The sequence below is a fragment of the Sinohyriopsis cumingii genome, chromosome 5 (genome assembly GCF_028554795.1).
Source record: "Sinohyriopsis cumingii isolate HCF-2022 chromosome 5, ASM2855479v2, whole genome shotgun sequence".
Classification (NCBI taxonomy): Eukaryota; Metazoa; Mollusca; class Bivalvia; order Unionida; family Unionidae; genus Sinohyriopsis; species Sinohyriopsis cumingii.
In genome coordinates, this window is record NC_142965.1 from 84,317,425 (window position 1) to 84,337,535 (window position 20,111).

The 20,111-nt window shown below is 32.4% G+C and overlaps 1 protein-coding gene across 5 annotated transcripts in view; it reads left to right on the forward strand.

Moving 5' to 3' along the window:
• Positions 1 to 19,777, forward strand: part of LOC149799646 (serine/threonine-protein kinase TBK1-like) — a 167,544-nt gene extending 147,767 nt beyond the window's left edge. For 3 of the 5 annotated variants that reach the window (XM_089958989.1, XM_089958990.1, XM_089958988.1), the window contains exons 12-20: positions 443 to 648; positions 1,206 to 1,356; positions 2,464 to 2,704; positions 7,444 to 7,559; positions 10,761 to 10,877; positions 11,449 to 11,550; positions 15,635 to 15,731; positions 16,772 to 16,953; positions 18,512 to 19,185. In XM_089958989.1, coding sequence (XP_089815115.1) covers positions 443 to 648; positions 1,206 to 1,356; positions 2,464 to 2,704; positions 7,444 to 7,559; positions 10,761 to 10,877; positions 11,449 to 11,550; positions 15,635 to 15,731; positions 16,772 to 16,953; positions 18,512 to 18,650 — 1,351 coding nt within the window. In that variant the 3' untranslated portion in view covers positions 18,651 to 19,185. Of the gene's footprint in view, positions 1 to 442; positions 649 to 1,205; positions 1,357 to 2,463; positions 2,705 to 7,443; positions 7,560 to 10,760; positions 10,878 to 11,448; positions 11,551 to 15,634; positions 15,732 to 16,771; positions 16,954 to 18,511; positions 19,186 to 19,362 lie in introns of those variants that run through there. The other 2 variants (XM_089958991.1, XM_089958992.1) reach the window with 2 other exon arrangements.
• Positions 19,778 to 20,111: the final 334 nt, after the last annotated feature.

Consider the following 20,111-nt stretch of genomic DNA (forward strand, 5'->3'; position numbering starts at 1 on the left):
CCTCAGAACATCTGTTAGCAATCTGAGTCATTAAATCAAAATTGTGGATGAGTAGTGAATACAACTAAAGGAAAATATACTGCAATATTTAATCCTCACCTAAACGCATAATTTCAAGAAGAATATACTATATGGATTGCCAGATACATCATTCAGATTTTCCGTTCTTCAAATAGATTTTCGGCTGGGTACAGCAAAATAGTATACACAAATTATTACATAACGTCTACTCTAGAACAAACAGTTATGTCGCATATGACAGGATATAATATCGTAGATACTTTGTGACAACCATATACAAGAAAAAATAATCATGACCACCTGCTATTGGTCGAGATCAGGATCAATCGTTTATTTACATGTGTGCTACTATGGATTGTTATAATATATTTTAAGTGTAAATGTGCCTACTAATACAAGAAACTGAGTGACTTTACTTCAGGTATGCACAGCTTCAAGACCACATAGCCTCTGTAACCGAAATTCCGGCAGTCGAACAACTCATTTTGTTTGGAGATTTCGAAGTTTCAGAAGTCGTGGAATCGTCGGCAAAGATTGAAGATTATCCCAAAATGCTACTGCAGAGTCTTCTTTACGTTTTCCATCGTCAGCCACTAGATTCCATGAGACTGGAGCGAAGAGAATTGCGTAAGTATCACAAATGGAAAAACTTTGATGACTTGTTTATAATTCACATTTTCTTTCCCTTCAAACGATTTGTTAAGAAAGGGCTCATTCATTATCGGTAAAGCACGTAAGCCGTGATCTATCATTGGGAAGCTTTAGCCTTAAAAAAACAATATGTATGTATGTATGTATGTATGTATGTATGTATGTGTGTGAAAGAGAAAAATGTAAATGAATGACAATTTGTTGTCTGCAGTCAGTCTATTCCACTTTGATAAATTATGGTTAATCTATATCAATAATTATATCAAGTTATTAAGTTGCATTAGTATTTGGCTGTATATAAATATACATGTTATAATTCAAATTATATGAATTTATGTTGTTTTGCTTTACGGCAATCTGCCTGTATGAGCTTTCCTTATGGAAATTCATTCATTATCCAGACTGTACTCTGGTAGGCCTACACTTTAAGTCAAACTCTACTAGTAAATCCTTTAATATACACTTTTGTTTCATTGTTTTAAACCCAACGTTTTTAAATTTGTATTTTTGCAGAAAATGTTGTTTTTTTATAGCAAAATTTCCAGACTTTACAAGCGATATAGATCTAGATAATGACGTCAAACTTGCAAAGAAGTGTTCCGACGTTTCATTTTACATTAGCACTGAGACTTCACAGATCGAAGAATGTCAAGAAAATCTTGTAGACGGTGAATCCAAACTAAGGTAGATTTTCGTTGAAGATTAACTATCTTTGTGCATTATGTAAGAATGGTTGCTGTTTTCCATTTTGGAATAGAGAGAAAAATGTTCTCTGCCTGTTAGGCTTAAGGTTTTGTAACTAAATCGATAATGTATAATCATTAATATGGTCATTTGTATTTGTAATAAGGTCAGTGAAAACATTGGAAATGATTATATGTTACAATTAGGCCATACAATTATATAATCATCTGCATTCTAATCAATTATCAGAATTCGATTTGAGAGAATTATAGGAAATTGTGACACAGTAACAATGTGCCCCACCCTGATGCAAAGCTTCAACAAATTGAAGTTCTAAAAAGGGCTTGGACGTTGTCAATAATGAAGGTAAGCGAATGAAATCCAAAAACAAAAAATGCACAAGTAAGCAATGCAAGTAACAACTAGTCAAATACAAGTCCGATGCTTGCGGAGTACTGCTTGTTCTACGAAATATACAAGAAAAGTAGAAAAGCTGAAGATTCTAAGTTCTGCAATACGAAGGACAACAGGAACCTTGAAGTAAAGCACTGTAAAGTCCATAAAAATGTAATAAGTTAAATATTTCCATATGATAGCAAATATAATTATAAACCAACAGACTATCCAACAAAAGCTCGATGTGGTGACCGAGAAAAAATAGCGTACAGAATGGGATACTTCTAAATTTTATGTAGCTTTTGAGAAGAAAATAACAGATTCCTGGCTATTCCGTGCAAAATTAATTATTATAACGTTCTAAGTTGTTTTTTTTAAAAAATATTTTGTGTTGATATAGCTTAGAAGTTGACCGTCTTTAAAAAAATTATATTCCTTATAGATGTAGATATGAATTAGTTTCTTCAAAACGCAAAGAATAAAATGAATAACATCAAGTCAAACAAAGTACATCATTTGCAAACGGTCCTTTCCTTTGCTAAAATAGCACGTTCCTCATGAAAAATTCCTTCTCTTTTAGAAATTAGATGTAGAGAAAGATATACCTTGATGGCATTTTTTTTTAGAGAAGATTCTTGAGACACTTGTTGTGGTGAGTAAAATATGATGAACTATTCACGTCCCCAGGCATTCATGCATTCATCCTTTCAGACGCCACGTTTACAGAAGAGTAAAAGAATCTCAGCAATTCTTACCGTTATTGATAAAGGTCATTTATGAGACCCATAAAAGACTGGACAGTATCTGCATGGTCGCTACAAATGTTACTGAGATGATAGAAGTAATGCTTCAAACACAAACCGGCAGTAACGACTTTCAGGAATTAAGGGAAGAAACACTTAATATCTCTTTGAAGCTGAGAGGAACAGAAATAAAAAGCTTCAGAGAAAAGGTAAGGAAATTTATTTCTAAATTTTGCCATTCTTGTGTAACGAACTGGGTGAAAAAGAAGCCCCAAACATGCAATGAAACAAACTTTATTGGAATAAAAAGTGAACTAGCGCAAATAAATTGATTCTGAATGAATAATTATTAAACTGCAATAGTATAAATAAAACGAGGTGTTGTAAATAAATAGGCAATGGGTTGTTAATGTGTTTATGTAGCAAGAACCAAAATAACGGTAATGCCATTTTGTTGCTGTGTGGAGTAACCGATGTCGTGAACTTTAGCTTTGTAATAAGACTCCCGTTATATTTGTCGATCTTTTACGACTTTAACCATGTTTAATCTTGTTTAAGCCAAACAATTATTTTTGAATTTGAAATATTTTATCCATGAAGAAGAGCATTCCGGGGCCACTCCTATTTATTTCTTGAGGGACGGCTGGAAGTAAACATGAGACCTCCATATCACTTCAGTGAGCTGCAAGGGAGAGATTTATGCTAAAATGTACAATATACCCCCCTTGACCATGTAGGAATTACGCAGATTCTCTCACAGCAAAAAGGAGAGAACAAATAGCGAAGAGAATGATTGACGTAGGGGACTGAACGCGCAGTCCCAACATGTGTAAAAAGGATATAAAATAAACTATTGATAGATTATAATATAAATGACTACTGAAAATACAATTTACCTAATATCCACATCTCACAAGTGTGTGTGTGTGTGTGTGTGTGTGTGTGTGTGTGTCTGTGAAAGAGAGAGATGCAGAATTGCATATGACAGATAATGTAACTCGAAATTTACAACAAGCATCAATCATCAAATTTCTTTATATCGATCATCAAATTTCCATCATACATTTGTCTCGTTCTCGATTACTTACATAAGCATAAGCGAAATGTATTTAAATTAAACGAACATAGGTGTAAGTGGTACTCGCCTACATTTAATGGAAATATACACATCATTTAAACCATGTTGCAAAACAAAAAGCGAGTATTTTTTATGCCATGGTTGAATATTGTGCCCAGTTCCTCCATTGACGTTATAAACTTGTTCGTGCATATGGGTCTATGATCAAACTATTAATCAGGTGTGTCCATACATCTAGCATTTGGGTGCTTATTAACTATTAATCAGGTGTGTCCGTACATCTAGCATTTGGGTGCTTATTAAATAGCCATATCTCCTAATCCAGTGAATGAATGTACATCAGAGCTTTGTAGTGCACTTAAAATGTCTTAAAAATGAGGATTCTTGATAGTATAAATCATTCAGGTCTGTTATCATATCTCCTATCCATGTTTGGGAAAATCTCTAGACCACTTATGTTTATTTAGAAACAATAATACCCTGTATTCTCTGGACATCAGAATATTCTTTGGTGCTTAAATTGACATTGACATGCAGAAAACCCATTATTTAGCTCTGCTGGTCATGCACCAGAAAAGCTTATTGAACGGTTTGTTGTCCGATGTCCTTCCATCCGATAGCACAGCGAATGTGGCCATCTTGAAAACTTTGTTCTTGCTACTCCACCCGCATGGATGATAATATCAACATGTTGTTTTCGCTACAAATCTTCGTCTAATGTCTAAATGAAAATGGCGCCGATCGGATGTCCAATCTGTCCTTCATGGCAGATATTTTGAAAATTTTATCACTAGTATTCCTCAATGGATGGTCAACACAACATCTAGTTTTCGTTAAAAGATTTCTTATAATGTCTAGTTGGTCCTGAATAAAAACGGTGCTGATCTGATATCCAAAATGGCCGCCGCAACGGCCACCTTCAAAATTTTCATACCGTAATTCATCCTGATATTAAAGTCAATCTGACGTGAGGTTTTAGCAGAAATGCTTATTATAATGTCCAGTTAATCATAAATGAAGATAATCTGGATCTAACACACGATATGGATGCCACACATCAGCTAGCTTAATAATCTTGGTATAATCACTCCTCTTGAATGAATTGGTTCTCATTAAAATACTTCTCATGATGTCTACTTTGTCCTAAACTTTTACCAACCTGATAAAAATCTTGTAATTGTTGTAAAACCACATTCATTATTCGGAAAAAAAGAAATAGATCGGCAAATCAAATTTCAAAACTGGTTTCATCATAGAAAAAACATTAACAAAGAGAAAATATTATGCTTGCAGAAAATATGTGAATCTATTGACACCATAATTATTATTAGAACATGAAAGTCTTGCCACAACGGATATATATATATATATATATATATATATATATATATATATATATATATATATATATATATATATATATACTCTCAATTGAAATTTCCGAATGCTGTTCATTGTGATTCCGATGGTATCATATTACCGCGAGTATGAAGGGTGTCGCACGGACACATTGTGTAGTGTAGGGTCGTGCTTGCGAGAGGCATAATTTTGTATAACAGTTAACAGATTTCCTTATAGGTTTATTTGTACAAGAAATACATTGGAGGTACTAATGAATAGTTTATGTTGGTTGAAAATAGAAAAGACAAGATCCAAGAAATTTTATTTAACGTCGGTGGTCTGGGCAAAAATACACAAAACTCTAATTCTGTACACGCTATTTTACCCACTTGACATTTAAAAAAAAATGTATTTCATCGTTCATATGTCCACAGATTTACAGTGAAACAAAAGACATATAAACATTACAATGAAAATGGTGACGGCGTATTATGAGTCAATATAAAAACTAGCATAACAAAATATAAATCAACAGATAGGTACGCAGTATATATTCACTAACAAAATATGCATATGAACATACGTTTAAAAGATTAAAATTTTGCGTCTTTAATATCTATATGCACGTACACCAAAACCCATCTATAGATAATCACTACAATTTACATTCATGAATAAAAATTACAAGAGTTATAGATAAAATAATGCCCCCGAATTTAAAAAGATATAAATATACATAACAGCTGGCGTTAAAATTGTATTTATTATCATATAGCCCATTTGACTAGGCCACACTTATGATCTGTTTTCGTCTTTCTTCCTTCAAGAGAATTAACATTAATTGATAGATGATTAGTTTTACTGTAGCTTTCAGTTAGCTTTAGTTCAAAGTTAACCAATTTTTTTGTTTATTAAATGCTCGAACATTCTAGTCTTTAAGGTTCTATTATACCTATCTGCTACAAATGCCTTTTATCTTAAGCAAATCATAAAATACTCGCTGTTGTCCATTTTCAACGGATACTTGTCTTTCCTGTTATTCTTCATTAAATTGTATATTATCAGATGTTCATTCTTTGAACATTTATCTTAATTCGTCATGTTTGTCGTCTCTCATTTTATTTTTAATTTCTCAGCCACAAAACAGTTGATTAAATCATCTATCAAATCTAAAATATATTTATATACGTTTGTATATATCTGTATCCTTACATGTGAACAATGTCCGCCTGCAGTTTTACAAGTCTGATATAAACTCTTTTAATTGGAATTCTGTTTCTCGTTCTATGTGTAATCTGTAGGTAAATTGTTTAGTTAATCGTTCTTGCAACTTAACTGAATTTTATTTTTGCTTTGCCCAGTTCAATTTGTTCCGACAACTGAGTGATATTTGTGTATTAGCTGAATCATATAATAGGTAGCTTTAGCACTGATTTTTTGTATTTATTTAAAACGGTATAAAAAAAATAATTTATGATTGATAAATACTTTGGCCCTTATAAGCTGAACTAACATCAACTACAGGTATTTTTTCTGAAATTAGTTACCTTCATCCAGTCTTCTCAGAGCAAGAATGCTTCGGATTATGTCAAGGTTTCCCATTCATATGCTTGATTCAAATCTAGTTAATTCTTATAATGAGTCACCATTTGTTGTTTAACATCTAACTTTTTTCTCCATAAATTCTATGTTTTTGTTGAATCGTTATTGCTTTAAGTGTAAAATTTGAGAGATCTCCAATTCGTACTGTAAATTTGGCAGGATATAAATTTGTGCTTTTACCCACATCAGATATCTTCTTTCCTAATATCATTCTGTTTCAACCATCTTGCTACCGGAGTTTCTTATTCTTATCTAAAAGGTATCAACTTTAAATGTAATATGTAAATTTGCATATTTTGCAAAGCAAGGGAAAACACCGTTTTTGATGGTTTAGTAAATAGATGAAGAGTTTTGTTTTGTTGTATTTCATTATTTAACACAACATGCTTTAATCACGTTTTTATGCTATCCACAAAATTATAAAATATACACATTATCTCTTGATAACGACATTGTTAAGCTCATGAAGTATTTATATCACCTCCCAAATCTGTGAAAAAGAATTCAGTTTAGTTATTTCTGCTGTGTACAATCTTCTCATATTAGTGTTCTGTGTGCCATTGTAACCAACAACACACAATGTGTATGTACTATTTATTCAGAAAGTTGGGGACATATTTGTTTTAATTAGTCGTTCTGCATATCATTGGCATGTATAATTTGATCCATGGACATGTGCTTTTTGTCTTGAAGTCTTGAAGAAATATGAGTAATAACTAATTGTATCCGTATAATATTATGAGATTTAAAATTGCAAATGTAAACTTTCTGAATGGTCCAGGATGAGCTCACCTATACTACCATAAGTAAATAGTGATGTAAATAAATAAATCACATCATAGTAGGTAAAATATTTGTCCTAAATTTTTGTGAAATTGCATTTTTTCAAAGAGTCGCTTTATTGGCAAAATTTTGTTTTCTTTATAGATTGAATTGCGTGTAACAGAAATCGAGACGTACACTAGTTTGCTCATGCATAGAATCGTAGAAAGAGAAACAGCAGTTACAGCACAGTGTGTCGTATGTTCCCTAGCAGAACATTGGTAACTATCATTTTAATTTATCTGTGGTACAAAGGATTAATAATTATAAACTTAAACATTTATCAATACACAAATTTCGTTTCACCTCTCTCTCTCTCTCACTGCGTAAGCCATTGTAAACAGTAATACCCATATTATTACCTAATATTCTGACCTTTTTAAACTGATCAGCAATCAATACAAAAATAGAAAATAACATCTGGCATTATAGCTCAAAAATGTAATACACATATACACATATAAACACATATATTTATATCCACTTACATGTTCCCTTCTGTGTTTATTTTTAGATGCGTTTGCAGAGGAATACATATGTACTGAATGAAGGTCAATGCTTTCATTGAGCTTGATATTTTCAATGTATGCAAGTAAAGGAATGCAATTGTTTGCACTCCATGAGTATATGTATTTATTTATAAATAGTAGACATAAGTTGATTGATAAATAGTGTCGTGTTTGTCTAGAATGTCTTCACCAAGCAGCACGGAACTTGCATTTAAATTAATATCTTAATAATAGCCTGAAGTTCAAGAATAAAGCTTGTACAATATGACGATCATAAAAGGTATAACAATGTGGCTCGATGTTCATTACAGAAAGAACAAAGACGTGTTCCTGAAATTGTCATCTTAGGTAACTAATTATCGGTGTAAGTTATCTGTCGGGTAATTTTATTTCAAAGTTCTGAAGTCCTATGTCATCGATAGGCTTGAATGGTGAAAAAGTCATAAGTTTCCAGTCACTGCAATTTCAGTATATCATTCCATTTATATTGATGCTTTAAGGGTAATTATTTATGTCTTTCCAAGAATATTTTATAAAACGGGTTCGACACTTTATCATCCTTTCTCAATATATCAAAGTATTTATGTTCAAGGGGTATCAGGCTTCAGCTTAGTTTATATAGCGATTCTCTGGTCACTTGGTATAGAATCCAGAATAATTCCAAACCATTCAATTAAAGATACATCAATACTATACATTTTTTAAAAGATTTTGTTAAGTAAGGTAAAAGATATTGTCATGACTAAATTATTAATGTGCAAAATAGACTTCGCACATCCTATTTTAAAAATAAGATACAGTTTTACGTTTATTCTTATAAAATTGTTACGCCACAGTGGAGTACATGAAACATCTTCAGGAGTTGTGGTGGAGTACTCATCCAGTCCCGACCATATGAGAAAAAAATGTTTTTGCCAGAATCTAGTGAACTGGGATGATATTTCCCGAAGGCCTTGTTTTTTTAAAAGAAAGTTCATTTTATCACCATCCAGTTCTTCTACTATAACAAGAATGAGAGGTTTTCAAAAAGAATGATTAAGATGATCAATTTTTCAAATACAGTTTTGACTTTCCCTCTTTTAGGATGCAGGTAATAACTCCTTGTTTTTGTGTAGCGGGTACAAAATTGTTTCCATATGCTTAATTAGAAACTGTTTGTACATAATGTACAGTGACTATCCAAACAAATTTATAGAATTTTGTAGGAACACCGTCCAGGCCAGGTTGTTTTCCAGCTTTCGTTTATTTTTTAATGCAGAGAGACATGCGTGTAATACTAACGGACATTCCAGTGAGGATAACTTATTTATAAATTCGTTTATCAGTCAGAAATGTAATTCTATGAATATTTTATATTGTTAAATATCAAGATGAGTAAAGAGTCCAATGGAATGAATTCTCTTCCTGGAGGATTGTTATCTCAGCAGTAACTTCTAATCCATCTTCTAAAATTGTGTTTCTCTGTAAAATGTTTGTTTTCCAAATTAAAAAGAAGTCTTGTATTTGGTTGCCCTTATACTTTCCAATTTGTTTTGCTCTAAGTATAATTCCACTCTGATGTTTTTCAGTGTTGTTTCTAAAATATCGATTTCATTTTATTTATCAACAAGATAGTTTCTTTTATGAAGGCCTTGAAACTGTGCATCATCTTCTTTTTCTTGTTTATTCGTCTGCTTTGTCTTCAATGGTGAATTGGATATTGTTTTTTTCTTCCCTCATTATTTTAAGATTTTTCCGGCAAAAGAACTGATAATGTTGGTAAACTTTCACCCAAGTTTCCCATTTGTCTAATTTGTATATCTCTATAGCTTCAGATGTACAAAACGTTACGAAATTTACATAACTAGGATAGTACAAAAGAATATTGTTGAATTTCCATGTCCACCTCTCTCTAGTGTTTCACTAAATTTGTAGGACCAAGACACTAGACAATTGTATTGATAGTTTGCGTTAGATTTTTGAAGACCTGTTTAAAGATCAGAAGACACTACAATATATTACTGACCTAGCTTATTTGAGAGAAGGACCTCTCTATGTGTATTTTCTTTGCGTTAGATTGTTTTCTCTCCATACATCGATTAGATCAAATTCTTCCAATTGTATTTGTTCACGTGAGTGTATATTAATTTCTTGTCAATAAAACTGTGTCAATGTCATAATTAAGTGGAACATTCTAATCACCACCTATGAATATGTAGAAATTTTCAGTCTTAGATAAATGCGAAAAGAATGTCTTTAAAAATATTGGATTATCTAGACTATGGCCAAAATATTTGTAATTTAAATTTACATTTAAAAAAATGCAAGACTCATCTCACTGTTTTGTCGAAAATATGGAATACTGAGTTTTGGATTACGCTGTTGCCTTGATAAATAATTAATCAGAATGAATACATATAGCCAATCAAAGAAATAGAATTTCATTTGATTGAGTGACTTACTGGTCCTAGGTTCAAACGTAATTATTTCGACGCCTTAAAAATTCACATCGTTCTCCGAAGTTCATAACATATAATGCCTATTGCTTGACATAATTTATCAAATGCCACGATCTTTTGGAACAAGTCAATACGCTATTACCGCAGATTAAGATAGTAGGTAATAAATGATACTACGTTATTAATGTTTCAATACTACAGGCCTAGAAGATGACCGTTTTCCATTCAGTTTGCTCTTTTCTAGCTGGAGGGAAGATACGGACAAAAATGGACTACGGAATCTTAATCAAACACTTACCTTTACCTTTAAGCCGTTTTGTCATGGAGAGAAATGCTACAAAATTCCCTTGCTAAATTGGAAATATTTGGAAGAAGCAGAAGAACTTTTAAGAAGAGAAAATATCTGTAACAATGTGCTCTTACTGTGTCTTCTGTCTATTCGCAATAACGGTTGTCGTCTTACTTTTAATTTAAGCTCATCGAAAGCAAACAGTATCAAACAAAAGGTAGTAGCAGTCATGGAAACTTTCCGCAGGCACAAGCAGTATGGTTCACTACATCCTCACGAAGAATTCATCCATCGGTGTGAAAGGTGTGTTACCGAATCCTGTATATATTGTACAGGCAACAGGAGAAAGAAGACGCTTTGCCATCATCAAGACTATACTTTATAATACACTATCTTCGACATCCATTGTATCAGAAAACGAGAAACTCTCTTTACATTTTAAAATTCCTACGCGTTTTCTTATATAGCGTGAGATAACTCTTTTCGATAAATCTAATTATCCCCTGCTACTATTGATCAGTATTGCAAGAAGTCTTAAATGATATTACCTTTTATGTGGGTTTGCGGCTTGGAATATTTTGGTCTTCTTGTTGTGGTATAATTTTGCTCCACAAGACAAGTTTCTGTGACTTTTGACACATTGTCATTTGCACGGTCATAATTTGACATTGTATTAGAAGAGGTAAATCTTTTATGCATTCCAACGAAATTTGCAAAGGACGCAATAATAAGTTTAGTGTGCTTGAACATTCTAGGATAATTTTGATAATACGAAAATTTATCCTGCAAATATTTGTCCCCAAACCTTCAACGAAACTATAATATAAAATATTTCCACTACAGATAGAGTTCAACTATTTTTTATTTCCTCCAGGAAAAAACTCCAAGATCTCTGCAGTCAACTTTTGTCTATGACAGAGCGTCACTGCTTGGTTAATCTACAGTCCATTTTCGACGTGGCTGTAAAAGAGACAGGGTACGTTATGCATCGTGATATCAAGGACACTATTTACAGTTTCATTGATTTCATTTTTAATGCCTCCATCAGATGGTGTGTATGTATTTGTAATGGTGTTGCTCACTGCCGGTATCAACTAATTGAGTAAGCTATTGACTTACCTACACAAACCAATGCTTCAAACGTTATGGGTTTCCACAGCGACCAGGATCTAGCCAGTTAGCAAAGAAAAAGAATCTGAATCGTAAGAGAATTGTGTGAAAGTGGTCATAAAGATGGGGAAAAATCGTTTGATAATATATGCCTTGCCTATAGACTCTTGTTATGTATATCTATATTTTTGTAACTACAGGTACATGATTTTATTTAATTTTTTAAGTTTTATTCGTGGTTGGAAATTTTTACAAAGCATCTTTAGTTAGATTTTACCTACGTTGCATATGGTCTTTTAAGAGTTTAAAAATACATAGGATCTATAAATAGTGCTTACACACTTGCTGACAATTACTAATAATAATTTTAATAATAAGACTTAATGACGTCTTTGGATTAAGGTTTCATTGGCTGAAGGAGTCTGAATGTTTCTGGAAGAATTCATTCACTTCCTATGAATAGGCATTCTTGCGGTAAGACGAGTAGTAAGATCAGTTATGTGTATATTGTGAAACAGAGTTGTAATAGATGGCGTATATAAGGAGTGAACTGAGCTGTGAATCAGTTTCGTTCCTATTTTTGGAGTCATTCTCATTTCTTATATTCCTGTTGTAAGTCTGCAGACGTGTTATGTTCTTCATAGATGTTACTCGAGAGGAAAAATTTTTGTTTTGGACTGTTCAGTGGAGATAGAAAGTGCTCATTATTTGGATCATAACAGTATTCTGGAATTCTTGTGAATTATTCAAGGGAGTTTTGGACAAAGCCATCTTGACAACGTCACAATTCTTGACAGACCAGTACATTTCCGATTTGAAATATATACGGAACTTTTCATTCATTTGGGCTTTCATGTAACTTTGTCAGGATTATTTTTATTCACTACATAATACTGTAAGTTCCTCTCCAATTTTCATTTATAATGCTGATAACTAAATTATTTGTACAAAACTTGTTGGTTTTGTTTCTTTCTGTTACTTAATTTATGACCACAAGGCCGTGACACTATTCGGCAGAAGAAACAAATAGTAAGTGCTTCATTGCCATGAGACCGTGGTTCATCAGTGAAACGTTAATTTGTTAATTTGAATATTTAACGACGAGAAGAAGATGAAAGTTATCTACATATGGTTAAATGTTTGGCATTTAATTGGTAATTATGTCAAGATATGCACCAAATAAAAAAGAAATTTTAAATATATATTCTTCGTAAGTTAGCTCTTCGGCATTGAGCTTATTGAATAATTTCATGAAAAGCCATCTTATTTCATTTAGAGAAATACCCGATGGTGAAGGATGCATGTATATAAACTTTTAGAAGATATGATAACAACAATGTATGGAAATATTCACCTTGTTCAACTTCATCGGAAAGTCTTTGTATTATTCAACTCTTACGGTCATTTATGGGATTGATTTAAACTTACTTTATTCAGGTATTGTGCGACTGCAGGTATTTAAGTTTTATTAGACATAGGGTTAAAATTAAAACGTAGGGTTTAGCTAGCTATTACCCGTATGTGATGTACATTTGTGTAACATAATGGAAGATACAGTTGTGTAACATACTGGTGGATACAGTTGTGTAACATACAAGTGCATACAGTAGTGTAACATACAAGTGGATACAACTGTGTAACAATATGGGTGATATACAGTTGTGTAACATATTGGTGGGTACAGTGTGCAACATACTGGTGGATACAGTTGTGTAACAATATAGGTGATGTACAGTTGTGTAACATACTGGTGGATACAGTAGTGTAACATACTGATGGATACAATTTTGTAACAATATGGATGATGTACAGTTGTGTAACATTGGTGGGTACAGTTGTGCAACATACTGGTAGATACAATTGTGTAATATACTGGTGGATACAGTTGTGTAACATACTGGTGGATACACATGTGCAACATACTTTGGCATACAGCTATGTAACATACTGGTGGATACAACTGTGTAACATACAAGAGAATAGATTAGTGTAACATACTGGTGGATACAACTGTGTAGTAATATGGGTGATGTACAGTTGTGTAACATATTGGTGGGTACAGTTGTGTAATGTACTGGTGGATACAGTTGTGTAACAATATGGGTGATGTACTGTTGTATAACATACTGGTGGATACAGTTATGTAACATACTGGTGGACACAATTGTGTAACAATATGGATTATATACAGTTGTGCAACATACTGGATACAGTTGTGTAACATACAAGAGGATAGAGTAGTGTAACATACTGGTGGATACAACTGTGTAGTAATATGGGTGATGTACACTTGTGTAACATATTGGTGGGTACAGTTGTGTAACATACTGGTGGATACAGTTCTGTAACAATGTGGGTGATGTACAGTTGTGTAACATACTGGTAGATACAGTTGTGTAACATACTGGTGGATACATTTGTGCAACATAATCGTGGTTACAGTAGTGTAAGATACTGGTGGATACACTTGTGCAACATACTGGGGGATACAGTTGTGTAACATACTGGGGGATAAACGTATGCAAAATATTGGTGGATATAATTGTGTAACATACTGGTCTATAAGCATGTGCAACATACTGGTAGATACAGTTGTGCAACACACTAGTGAATACACATGTGCGACATACTGGTGGATACAGCTGTGTCACATACTGGAAGATATATTTGTGTAAAATACTGGTGGATGGAGTTGTCAGTTGAATGTTTGTGATTTTTTACTACACGATGATGAGGGAAGAACATTGGTATACATGTATGGATGTTGTATTCATAATCTGATTGCACTCACACTGTTCATTAAGCAAAAGGACACTAATGCAGGCTATTGAGTTCCCCATTTCGTTATAAACAAGGACACAAATGCAGGCTATTGAGTTCCCCCTTTCGTTATATACAAGGACACAAATGCAGGCTACTGAGTTCCCCCTTTCGTTATATACAGGTTTGTGTATATCATTCAGACCTTAGCATGATTTTCCTAATAAATGTCTGTGATATACTGCAACAAACATAAACATACTTTTACAGAAAAATGACACGAACATCGTAAACGTATCTTTACACCTACTGCTTAAACACTTAATGGAGCGAATTGCTTTTGCACAGTCATCGGCTTCATTTTCGTACCTCGGATAGCCGTATCTAAAATACCAAGAATAAGTCGATGGTAGTAAAACAAAAATAGTAGTCAATCGGAAGTAAACTAAAGTCTTTACCTTTAACAACTATAGTTTGCATGACTAAATGTAATATTGAGCCACTAACTGTTGTTACATGCCACAATGGGTATATCCCCTTCCAATCATGACGAACAACATGGAATATGCTTTGCGAATAACAACTTCTTTCCTGTCAGCGATCGATTTTAATATGATGATTAAAGTTGACACTATAGTCCTAAGCACATCACAATGGGTTGACCTAAGTCAGCATCCAAACAGAACGAGTCAATATGTCGTTTAATCTACTGAGCTTAGCTTGTGTTGTAGCACCTCAAATGTTGACATTAAAAAAGCACAGAATGCAGACACCTGTTAAACCATCAAGGCGCATTTTAATAAATAAAAAACGACAATGAATAAAAAGAACATGTTTAGGTGAATAATAATAATTATGAGTGTATTTTTAGAGTTTGGGACTACAAACTTTGAAGAGTTCCTGGGTTTTACAGGGGTCAGCAAATATATTCGAATTACTGCATATTTCTCGAGTGATCAGTTTACGAAGTCGCTCTGTATATATGTATGTATGTATGTATGATATATGTATGTATGTATGTATGTATGCAGGTATGTTTAGGTAGGTATGTATACATGTATGCTGAGTGTGAGCGTCGTATGTGTGTTCGACTAGGTTGGTGTTATTTTTGCATGTTGATTCCACGTAATAACACAGAAGTTATCTGCTACTATGATTCCAAAATGCTACAATAAATCATTCTTTCACAGGCTATTAACAAAGCATCTGTTGCGGGCCAAAAAGGTGGAACAAAATATCAGGGCAGTTATTGAATCCCAAGAGCAGTTGAGTAAAAATTTGGAAAAGGTAACTATGTATGTTTTATTAACGTAAAATATCTTCATATAGCATGCCCTTATTCTTACAGTATTTGGAGACACCACATTTTAAACCCGACCAGTCCATTTAAAATATCCCTGTACAGTGTGCATTGGTTTGTATCTGAGATTTTATTTATTCCTTTTTCCAAAAAATAAAACTGCACTAAAGCATTTGTTGCTAAGTTCTTCGTCTATATTTTATCAAAAATCACAAAATTCAATCGTGCATCAATATTATCAGCAGTCATGGTTGGTAGGTTTCGAGATCTCTCTTCACAGTTTATTTATTATGCATACAAACTACATGTACCTAATTTGTGAAATATTATTGTCAGACATTTGCTGTTTTATTTATTTATGCTTATTAAATTCATAATCACACATGCTTATATCACAAACATATAATCTACCACCGGAAAGTATTTCCATTCTAGCTTTTGAGTTGATTAAATTTAACAAAGTGCTATTGTAATGTATATGTAATTACGAAAGAAAGGATTTTGTGAAAAATTTACCTCATTCTGAATACTAAAATAACGTTAATTTATTATAATACCCAGATTTTTCCTGCAATAATTGCTAGGCTCTACTAAACGCCATTTCATACTCGGGACTGCTTCTGAATCTTCAGGTGAATAACTTCAAAAATATCCAGATGCAACAACCGAACAATAAATAATACCATTATTAGTCAGTATTAGTAATGTTAAATTCTACAAGATCTCAAAAAAAGAATTCTCTACGTCATTCATACCATTTGAAAACTTTTGTGTGCATGTTCAACCATAGAAAACTACAAACGCATGAATATATAAAACTCAAGAAAACAAAAGCACACAAATCTTTCCATCCTTTCCCATCTCTGTTAGCAATACACTGTATTACACTGAAACATGTTAGCTGGCTTACATGTGTCTTGCTTTTAGATAGGACAGAAATTAACTTTCGCTCGATAATTTCTATTTTAATTTTCTAACCATTGTTTGATATAACAAGATTTCTTTAAAAATCCTTTTTATGTTTTAGTTCCAGGACGAATTCAGACGAAAAACTGAAGAACTGAAGCGAAAACTTCTCGAGCTAAATAAAGAAATGGAAAGAGCTATTGGAACAACTACTTCTGAAGATAACCCTAACCTGGTGTTAGATAATGTCACGAGAGTCAGGACCACAAGGACTCCGTATCAAATAACGCAATTAAATCAAGAGTATGAAAACCTTTCTGTATTCATATTGTTTAAATTCTAATTTTAAATCGTCTCTTTTATGCTTGAGTTTTCAACAGTCTGACACGTGGAATATAAAAGATTTTCTCTCTGTAATCTCTCCCATAAAGATAAGTAGTATATGGATTTTTGTCCTTTTATGAAGGCATTATTTTCTCTATTTTGTTTGGATACAATTGTTTTTACATATGCATGTTAAAACAAAAAGGCTGTCTATTGACATTTTGGACTCAATACACTTGCATACTGTAATATAGAAAACGTCATACAGGTCATGCATGCATTCAGCACCGACACTTGAGTAATGGGTGTCACTTTTTAGACGTTGATTACACATACCTTTAAATAGCAATTATTCATTTTGTTTGGATACTCATACATTCAAATGCCTTTGAAAGTTCACTTTTTACACGCCCTGTGAAATAGACACGATACGGCAAAATGAATGTTAAGGTACTTGGACAGGTCAACCTGAACGTTTGGTCCAGTACAAACTGGATTGAAACTCGCAGGTCGTGATATCGCAATGAAAGTACCGCGTGTTGAAACCAAACTAGTACTATCTTTTTATTTGTTACTTTAGACCTAATGTTCTCTTTTCTTGACCCAATTTAGTACTTGGCTACTATTGTAAAAGTCAATAACGACCAATAATTTTAGGTTGAAAGTCTTTTTGATGACACTTAAGAAAACGAGCATTCAACAATAATAGGACTGAATAGATTTTGCATAAACTAGTACAATATTAAATTTTAGAACAATTAATATTTAATTTACCTTTCAGTACATCCGTCAACATGTACATCTATATTATGGGAATTATTTATTTATAATAAGTGTTTGTAAGGGTTATTTAGTTAATAACATTTTAATATTAATTTTCTGTATGATCGTAGATTCCACTTTAAAGAATTGGCCATTATTGTATTAAAAGTGCTTAAATTCATTCATAAGTTCCATGGTTGAGTTCCGATATTATCCAAGTAAACATCACGTGATCAGACTGCAGGATATGAGTAATTGGAAGGCCAAGCTTACATAATTCTTGATAAGTTAGTGTTAAGCACTATACCTAGTTCACGAATTCAAATCACTTACAATGTATCATCTTTCAATTGTATTACAACTTAGCTATCTGTGTAAGAGATATATACTTAAGACATTTATTTGTGTTTGCTTGAGGGAATTCATTTAATTAATTAAATTTTTCATTAGAATTACTAAGTACTCTAATTACTTGGAAATATATAGCTGCTCAGGAAACTGTAAATACATCTAAAGACATTTTTGGATTTTATCGTCGTGCTTTTTCGATATATTGGTACTTAAGTACAATAGTTAACATCGTTCAGAATACCACTGAAACTCATTTGGATTACTCGATACTTTTGGACTTAATAGAACATTTGGAACTATCTAGGATTCAATTCAGCGTTACTGTAAGTTGTAAGTTATTTTTAATTTCTCATGTATATATTTTTTGTTTAAGTAATCTATCAACAACACGAAACTTTAGATTATAATTGTAAATCTTTTGCAGATTGCAAATGTTGCGAGATGACACTGTAAGGTTACAAGATCTCATCCTTGAAAACACAGACATATTGCAAAGGTATAAAGTACTGAAATTAATGTTGACATTACTGAAAAAAATATTCCTTAATTTTTGTTCTGGTTAATATCTTTCAGTCAATTTTCATTGACAAGATACTTATAGCAAATAACTGTATCATATTTCTATAGACCCACTGCACTTGAAGTTCAATGATTTTCTGAAAATTTCATTTTGATAAAATTGAATCCATTTGATCTATTGATCTCCTTTTTGTGTATTTATAAATGAGCTTCGGATAATAAAAAACAACAAGAAAAAACATTTGTTTTACCCTTCACTGCAAAGAAATACATTGATACTGATGTTGTTGATGGTTAAATTTCAACACTCAGCTTATTAACGTATTTCTTCTAAATACAATTCCTTGGTGTGTTACTTCAACCAGTCAAGGGAAGAGTAAGTGCTGCTTTTAAGAATGATTAAAGACCCGACCGTGTTACATGTATTCAACTTGTTAAAAACTTAGATACGTAATTACTTTAAATGTGTAGACTAGTTCTATCACATCGTTATTAATTAGCAGTTGAATTATAGACCTAATTCGGTACAATTCTACACACAAAAGGAAAACTCGCACATACTTTGGTCACATTAGATAAATACATACACATTTGTAGGCAGGTATGGAAGTGGGAATATATATATATATATATATATATATATATATATATATATATATATATATATATATATATATATATATATATATATATATATATTATCATAAATCCCTAAATAGTGTATACATTCATACCAAGTAAAAATGATTTCTTCAGATTTTTAGCAAGAGCGCAGGATCCTGGTGATTCTTTGGATGAAACTCCAGGAAATTCATGAAGTGATTTTTCTATCTGTGAATAATAAACGTGATGTAAGCATCCATTCGAAAGAATGTCCTATGAATGTCTTCGTGTTTATGTGGTAACTGATCATTAATTGATTTATCATCAACTCTCAATCAAGAACGGATGATCAAGTACTGTCAATCAAATACAGATGATCAGAGTGCTACATGTGCCGTGAATAATCAAGTTCCCAGCCACCCATGAAGCCGTGAATCATTTTTATTTACCTTTTTCCGAGCCCAATAACTGTCAGACAGTGAGACCTCTGACACATTAATAGCTGTTACTATGTAATATTTAAATATTCGTGTCCTAATAAATCGGCTTTATTAAATTGATTTCTGCGAAATTATATATATATATATATATATATATATATATATATATATATATATATATATATATATATATATATATATATAAACTTTATTATGATATGTGCGTACATTATTAAAGACGATCTATAATTTTTTATATGTTCATATGATAACAAGTAGTTGGAGCATAGTTAAAAGGATATCCAACTGTGTAGACCAATGGAAAGAATATAAGTGTAAACTTTCAAATAGCATACATAAATCGCGCGTTTTTGTATTGTCTTTATATAACTAATTCAACTGGAGTTTAATCTAGTATTCAGGGCTTAAAAGAACATCATGTGCGTTTGTCATGTTTTGTTT